This window comes from Poecilia formosa, unplaced genomic scaffold (assembly GCF_000485575.1).
Source record: "Poecilia formosa unplaced genomic scaffold, Poecilia_formosa-5.1.2 Scaffold63, whole genome shotgun sequence".
Lineage (NCBI taxonomy): Eukaryota > Metazoa > Chordata > Actinopteri > Cyprinodontiformes > Poeciliidae > Poecilia > Poecilia formosa.
The window spans coordinates 1,760,707-1,769,136 of record NW_006800002.1 but is presented as its reverse complement, the minus strand read 5'-3'; the positions used below and the strand labels follow the sequence as shown (position 1 = coordinate 1,769,136).

The 8,430-nt window shown below is 39.1% G+C and overlaps 1 protein-coding gene across 8 annotated transcripts in view; it reads left to right on the top strand.

Moving 5' to 3' along the window:
- The window catches only part of igsf9ba (immunoglobulin superfamily, member 9Ba), an 80,671-nt gene that overhangs the window by 18,638 nt on the left and 53,603 nt on the right, over positions 1-8,430 (top strand). For all 8 annotated transcript variants that reach the window (XM_016672604.1, XM_016672603.1, XM_007554390.2 and 5 more), the window contains exon 2: positions 956-1,153. In XM_016672604.1, coding sequence (XP_016528090.1) covers positions 956-1,153 — 198 coding nt within the window. The remainder of the gene's footprint in view (positions 1-955; positions 1,154-8,430) is intronic.

The following is an 8,430-nucleotide window of genomic DNA, read 5'->3' as shown; positions in this document are numbered from 1 at the left end:
ATATATAATTTAATATAATATGTACTTTTATGAATAAAAGTACACTGTGGCTTTATTACATAAAATCATAACTTAAGATGGATTGCAATTCAGACTTTGACTAAACCACTTTATTTTAAGCTATTGAGAGGTTAGCTTGCTCTTGTACATCTTTCTCTTGCTGCCCCAGAAGGAATTGTCCCATTCATGTATTGCAAGTTGTCCACGTCCTGAAGCAGAAAACACCTCCAGAGCATCACAATTCAGCCTGTTTGACTGTAGCTACAATATTGATTTTGAAAATTTTCTTAATGACTAAAAATAATTTTAGAATTGCCTTTGAAATTAAATTCCATCCTGATCTGAAATGTTTAGTTTTTAAAAAAATACTAAACCTTTAAAGAAGCAGTACGTAACTTTTATGAAAAAAAATGTTTGTATCTATTTGTTGAAACTGTCACTATGTTGTGACAGTATGGTGTGACAATATCTGTGAAAGAAGAAAAAATAGACCTTTACCTTCTCCCAGGGCTAACTAAAAACAACCAATCAGAACAAGGAGGCGGGTCTTGGCGCCATCAATCACACTCTCTTGTGGCAGCTAGCATAGCTTGTTTGTGAATGCTCAGGCTAGTTAGCATAGCCTCTGATGACGGCAGATGAGCTGTTTTCCTGTAACAGTAAGTTGTTTCTCTGCCTTTAGAACATTTAGAGGTGCATACATGAGGTTGAGGATGATTAACAGCCCTGAGACCCCCCTCCTGGCTCTGATTGGTTGTTTTTGCTCGGGACGTGCATTCCCTCAGACGGGTTAGCTAAGGGAGGAGGTGGAGGAAGTCGATCTTTTCACAGATTAGCTGTCTCATGACGTTCTGCCACGAAATGGTGAAAGTTTTAATAAATATAAAAAGAAAAGCTTTTACTGTTTAGAGTTGAGGACTGGTTTAATCAAAGCACGCCCTCTGCTGCCGTCTAGGTGCCCACGGAGTGAGAGAGGAGCCCCGGTTTGTGACGGCGCGCGCTGGAGAGAGCGTGATCCTGGGGTGTGACGTGTCCCCTCCCCTGGACGGCCAGCAGTCCCCCTATGTGGTGGAGTGGTTCAAGTTCGGAGTGCCTATCCCCTTCTTCATCAACTTCCGCTTCTACCCTCCTCATGTGGACCCAGAGTACACTGGTAAGACGGGGCGGGGGCCAAAGCTGCCTAATCCACCTCTGAAAGTACGCAGAAATGAGCCGCATCGAGAGTTTCGTGTCCACTAGGTTTTGAATCCTTTGTGATATGATTTGTCTTGGAATAAATAAGGAGGAAGTTTTTTTTTTGGTTTCTTTTTCTTTTTTTGTGAGGAAGCCAAATGACTGTTTACACAGCAGCAGATGCAGAGTTGTGAACAGAATTTCACGCTGCATGTTAATAAACAGGGGCCCAAAAATATCCACGAAATTAGAAATGGTTTTTGGAAAGTTTGTCTGGTCATACAGAGAGCCCTGTAAGAGGGTGCATACCTTAAGTTTTTCTGCCCCAATAAAATACCAAATCTCCAGGTATTTTATTGGAACTTATGAGACAAATCAGCACAAAGTAGTGAGTAATTGTGAAGTGAAACGAAAAGTATGAATAGTTTTTAAAAAAATTATTAATTTTCTTGTCAAATATCCTAAAAGTGTGGCATGCATTTGTATAACTTCCTTTTGTTTCAAGCCAGTTGCAATCAGAAGTGACACATTCGACAAGCCTGACCTGTATTTCCTATGCGGGAAGAAAACCTCACTTTTATATTTCTATTTGTAGAATTTTGAAAACTTCGTTTCTCTTTCCTTCAGATTTACAGTTATGCGAGTTTTTTTTTCTTTGACATAAAAACACAAAAAACATTCAAGTTTATTGTGTTTCAGCATAAAAACTTCTCCGACGTACCACAGCTCTGGTTCTGCCACACGATGAAACGGAGCTTCTTCATCGCATGTTTATGGAAATTAGCGCTGAGGAAATCCTCACCCTTTTCAATGTGCATTGATTATGAATATTTGAGGTTTCGACACGCATTTTTCATCGTGTCGATACCCGGACGGCAGCCGCACCTTCTCATTTCTCTTTGGCATCCATCAGAGCCCCTCTTCCTGTCACGGCAGTCTATTTTTTTTCTATCACTAAACTACCTTTCTCTGTTTGACAAGTATTTTGTGGCAATTTTTTTATGAGAATAATAAGTACAGACATTTGTGTCGCCATCGCAGAGATAATACATAATCTGAATAATGTGGAGTTTCATCAGTTGATCCGTCCATCTAAAAATAAAAAATAAAAAAATCTATTCAACTTTGACCTTTTGTTGCCAGTCCTCAATATTTCATATCTGGTATTTCTGTGATATGTTAAATAGGATTACATTTAGGGTTTTCTCTTATTTATTTATCTATTTTTTCCCTTACTTTGTGGGGTTTTTTTGTACTCTGAGCTGACTCATGATTGTATTTTTGGAAAATAATAAAGCCACAACATTTTCTTATGAAAACTGTCTGAAAAAAACATTCAGTCCATAAATCAAGCCCTTAAATCGATGTAAAACTCCCCCCCTCGTCCGCTGCTGCTCCCTTGCATTTTCTCCTATGATCTTCACTATCAGCTTGTGGATCTTCCATGTTTTCAGTTGTTTGTGTGGAATATAAATTAAGACTCACACAACTAAGCAGCTTGGGCAAAATATGATCTAAATTTAGTCAGAGGGATTCGGGGCTAAACGAGTCGTACAAAGAGACTCTGGGGTTTTAAATCACGTCTTTTCCTCACTGGGACAAACATAAATTGGGCTAAAATTTGACAGCTGTGTCTTTAAAAGCGGGAAGCAAATCTAAACCTGTAACTCTGAACTCTTCAAATTGTTTTTTATTCTTGTTTTTTTGTGTGTGTTTTATCTCTGTTTAGCATGGCTTGACATAATTAAATATTTCTACAGGGACAGTGCAGAGTTTATGCAGTCCATTTTCGTCTTCTGCTGCTGCTGCAAACCTCATTATGAAGTGGGAACAGAACAATGTCCGACTACTAATAATCCACAGATTGCATACATAGATGTTTTTTTGTCCCTGAGCAGTACTTAAGCTCAACGGTGTTTATGTATATTGTAAAAAAAAATGACGCGCTGAGGTCTTTATGTCGTAAAGAGAGTAACGTTGCTGGGCTTTTAGCTGCATTTTGCTCCATGAACACGGCATTCGGGCCTGCGGAGAGGCATCTGCTGCGTCTGGGTGAACAGGGGAAATAAGAGAGTCTCAGCAGTTTAATGCTGCATGGTGTATACATGGCTTCCTGCACACTCCAGTGACAATGCAACACAGAGTGCGTACAGCCAGCGGAGTGGGCCGGAAACCTCCATGTGAGATGTAGAAAATGTGAAGAATTTACTATCTATAGTGTACAGGAAAAAAAAAATTATCACCAGAGTTCAGCTACACAAATTGGATTAAAAGTTTTTTAATTGTAACATAAGATGAGTGGTTGTATTCACTGAACATCGATGTGTGCTTTGATCTATTAAGTTAAGAAAGAAAAAGTTTAGTAGTTTGAAAAATTGGTTCATCCGTCTGTAGTAGGCATTCAAAAGGTGGATAAAATAACAGGTGAGTGTTGACAGTGTTTGAAATCAGATACAAATTGTTATTTTCTTTTTTTTTTTTAAAAAAAAGATGAGGATATGTATTAATGTATTTTAGAGATGACACAGCAGGAGGGAAGGGGAAACACTGAAAATCTATAGAAACAAACAAAAATAATACTAATGATAAAATAAAAAATTAGAAATAAAATAACCTAAGACAGAAATGAAAACATGGACTTTGTGATTCTGAACAAAAGGAAGTGTTGCTCAATATTTGCATCACCGACCTTAGTGCTCCCTTATTTCAAATACCAGTAATAATACTTTACAGTCTGTTCCAAGATGCAGCGGTAGTCGATGTAGTGAGCTTCATGTGTGCTATGCTAGCTTTCTGGTTCTGTCAACGTTTACTGAGTTTTCACGCCTCCAGAAACCCTTCTTTAGAAAACCAGCACTGAATCTAGCCACTCTTTCTAGTTTTGCTGGAGAACCTGATGTGAAAGCACAAATAATTTTTTACTCTTCTCAGCAAGCAGCGGGGTATTTCAGTGGGCGATGCGCTCACAGGTCACCCAGTCCTCGTGCAGCTTGTTCCACCCTGCTGCTGCCTGAACTGGAGATGTTCATCCCTTCTGCTTCAGACCACCACTGTTGGTTCTGTTGATTCTTTTTGGTTCATTTAGACTAATGTAGGTCGAACCAAAATGTATGGAGGCAGTTTTTAAAGATCTTTTTTTTTTCTTTCCACAAGAAGCTTGAAAGTCGGAAACATGTCAGAAAATCTCAGTTTTGCAAAATGTCAGTCATTAATAACTGCAAGACCTTAACTCTTCCCTTTGTTTAGTTTTGGTTGACTTCGTAAGTATTCACAATTAACTCAAGTGTCAAACTGTGAATATGTGCAGAAGCTCCACATTAATAAACTCTGGGACCTTTAAGAAGCACCGCTAGGCTCATTAAAACTGTAGCTTTTGGCTTCGTTTTCTTTTCTTCTTTTTTTCTCTCTCCTCCGAATGTTGTCACTTTGCTATAACCCTTAAATGTTAATTCAGTGTTTGCTTTGGTTTAAGTATACCAGCTCCTGGAGGAAATATGTGGCCTTTTATTGGCTAAATAAAAGAGCACATTAAATGTTAACTATTTGCCTGCTGTTTGATGTTTGAGAAATTTGGGTTTCTGTCAAAAGAAAAACGCAGCTTGTTTGGACCAGACTGCTGAGCGATGTATAATAATAGCAGTAGTAATAAATAATAATAATAATAATAATAATAATAGTAAAGGGGGTTTTATGACAATCAAATGAAATGGTATTACTTAAAGAGTTCATTACCAAATAACAAGTTGGTTCTCAATTTTGAAAAATCTGAAACTTGCTTTTTCATTTCTTTTAGGTAGGGAGGGAGAAAATTGTACTTGGTGATGTAACACTTTGGGCATTTAAATCCCCTTTTTGGCCTCTCTGTGACATTGAGCTAATCAGAGGTTTGAAAGTCGTGCAGCCATTGACCGCAGATAGTAGGAGACCTTTGGACGTCATGTTCCTCAGCATCTGCTGACCCGCCCCGAGGTTTTACGTAGGCTGCCACACTGCGGTCCAGTTGGTGTTGCTCCCAGTCCCTTTCACTTTGTCATAATTCCACTAATAGTTGACTGTGAAACATCTAGAAGTGAGGAAATTTCATGGCTGAACTTGTGACCAATACTTTTGGTAATATTCTGTATCAAAGTTCATAAGCTGTAGAAGAATCTGCATTTAGTTCAGCATAATACTCATGGTTCATTTGACTGTTATAAATTTTGAGATGGAGCTTTGTTGTTTTTCCAGGTTTTATCTGATTAAAAAAACCTGAAAACAAATTTAGAAGTTTGATTCTGGAGAGTTTTGGAAATGTAAAATATGTCAAAACCCTGAGTCAGTCTTCCCAAACTACAATCGTTCTCATTGCTGTCTGCATAGGATACAGACTGACAGGAAGTTCAGTGGACCCTGATGTTTGCAGAGTTAAGTATTGTTGCCTAAAAGATTGGTGATTGACCAGAAAACGGCAATCTTTAAAAAAAAAAACCTGACCTGCCAATTCCAATTTTGGCTAATATAATTTTTTTTAAATGATATTTTCTGTTATAATTGACTCTGTCAGTAAAAAAACCCTGAACAATCCCTGTGAAACAATACAAACTTTTTTTTTAGCTTTACATGAGGTAGTGCACAGCTGTATTTTGCTTCTACAAAATCACAAGATTTGACATCAGTTGAGGACAAACTAACAACTTAAACCACCAATAAAGTGCCTTGAGTTTTAGGTTTCCCTTTTAGTCCAAAAAGAAAACGCATCCACTTTGTGGCTGGTTAAAAACGACCTAAAATATGACCTACTGCAGTTTACGGGGAAAAAAAGCTTCTAAAGAGAGACGTTAGTGGATTTTCTGATCTTTGCAAAGATATGGTTTCTCAAATATTGGTCAATTACTGATTACCGATCACCCAAAGTTCAGAAACTTTGGGCTGATCGATTGATTGGCTCACCCCTAGCGAAAACTATCTTGATACTATCACATAAGCTAATCTTTACAGTCTTCCATGATTGTGCTTGAGGATAAAGCTAATCAGTGCCAAGGAGAATGAAAGGCACTCCTGGATTGGTTACAAATGCTAGCCAGTAAAGTGTCGTTTAAAGCTAGGTGTTTTTAGCTTCCTAAGCTGAAATATTTTAGATGCGCTCCATGGCAAAAAGAAATATGCAGATATGCAAATCTGTGCATACTGAACTGTAAAGGGCCGAGGTCTGGTGTACCATCAACAAGATACTGAAACAGAACAGTCTGAACTCTGCATTTAATCTTAAAATATCTATCAAATCAGCGATGCTAACAGAACTGGCATTTAAGTTAGCATCACACGCCTCTTTAGCATCTCTGAAAGGAAAGCTTTTGTGAAGAAGATCAGAAGACTCCCTTTTACTAACTTTTTATCAGTTACAAAGCCTGGATCACGTAATAAGGATAAATGAGCAAACACACGGCTTGTAAAAAGAAAAAAAAAACAAACAGCTTTTAGACTCACTTCTCGTGTCCCTAAACTAGTCAGGTTTTTGTGTGTTTTATTCATATGAATGGTGGGAAAAGTAGGTGACTGGTAATTAATTCACTGCAGCTCCTTATGGTTTTTGAAGCAGGTCTTCACTGAAACGAACACGCACCATCATCTCAAGAACCCTCTCTCTCTCTTTTTCTCTTTTTTTTTCTTTCTCCACTTTGCGTCGGTCTCGAAAGGCATGGAAACGTTTCACGTTGCTCCCTCTAACCTCCTTGAATCGGGGGCGGGGAGTTTTTGAACAAGCGGCACTCTCCGACACTTCCCCATGTTCGCTTGGACGCCGTTAGTAGGCGTCCGCCATGTGGCTCAGAGTCGGCCGTCGAGGAATTATCGGCGAACAGATGCAAATTGAATATGGCCAGTCTCATTACGTAGATTAAAGTGCATTCTGGGGATTTCGTGTTCATGGTGACACCGGACTCGGCTTTAAGAGACGCTCGTTTGGGCCGCTTAATGGCTCGGTGTGGTCTCTGAGCTCATTTGGGCTATTCCCATGAATTGTTTTTGCTCGGTGCAAGGAAAGTTGATGAATAGAGTACATGTGTGATTATTCCATCACCCAGCTGCTACCCAAACCAGACGCAAATCTCTATAAATACCGTACTTACAATTTTTTTTTGTTTTTTTTCACAATTCATTTGGAAAGAAATGCTCTCAGTGCAACAGGTATTTTTGCCAAATGGGGGGGGATAGAATTGATATCTTGCTGTTAAGCTGGATCATTTTCCCACTTTGCCATGCAGCTAAAAAAGAAACAATTGCATTTAAAAAAAAACATCTATTTTTGTTTTCTCACTCCAGCAAAGATGCAATCAATAATTCAGATGTGCATCCCATGAAAATGTATCGTCAGATACTGCTGTTCCCACACTGTCTGGTAAAATGTGTTTTGTTTTTTTGTTTTCCTTTTTCTTTTTTTGGTATCAGGTCACTTTCAGTTGTATCACTATAGAGGTATGATGTGATTACACAAACTAAATTATTGGACGTATGTGCAGAGTAGGGGCAGCTGTGGGTCAAGTCGTTGTCTTGTGACTGGAAGGCTGTGGGTTCGACTTCAGCTTCCTCTCGTCACATGTTGATTTAAGGCACTTAACCCCAAGTTGCTTACCGATCTGTGTGTCAGCGTATAAAATCCGACACATAGTAGTCACCTACATTTTCTTTGGAGTGGTTAAAATGATTGGCAAAGCGCTATAAGTCCAGACCATTTGCCATTTAGTAAATAAAGCCCCTAAAGACACGATACACAGGACAGTTTCCTCCAAAGACTTTTATGCCAATTGAACTTTTTTCCACATTTTGCCATGTGACAACCACAAACTCCATGGTTTGGCATAAATCCGAAGCAGAACAAAAGCGAAACATCACGCACATTTGAAGGAACGCTGATCTTCTTTGGTCATGTCTCGCTACATTTGGTAGCTGTACGGCTTCTCCTGATTTGGTCAAATCAGCGATGTGATCTGAACCAGGAGCTTTGCTGTCCCAGGAGACAGAACCTTGTATGGTGTGAGCGGCGCCCGGTACCCACGAGGCCGGTCCCGACTCGGACACAGTCCTGTAAACTCTATTCACAGCAGCACCGTTTCACTTCCTGACAAATTGGAGGTCAGGGTGATCGCGATGCTTCGCCCCATCTCCTCACACTCTCAGCACATCACAGCTTTGAAATAAAACACAGAAAAAAAATCCAGTTTTTTAAAAGATATTCTTCCCACTTCCTGTTTGCTAGATTGATTTTCTGCTATATATATA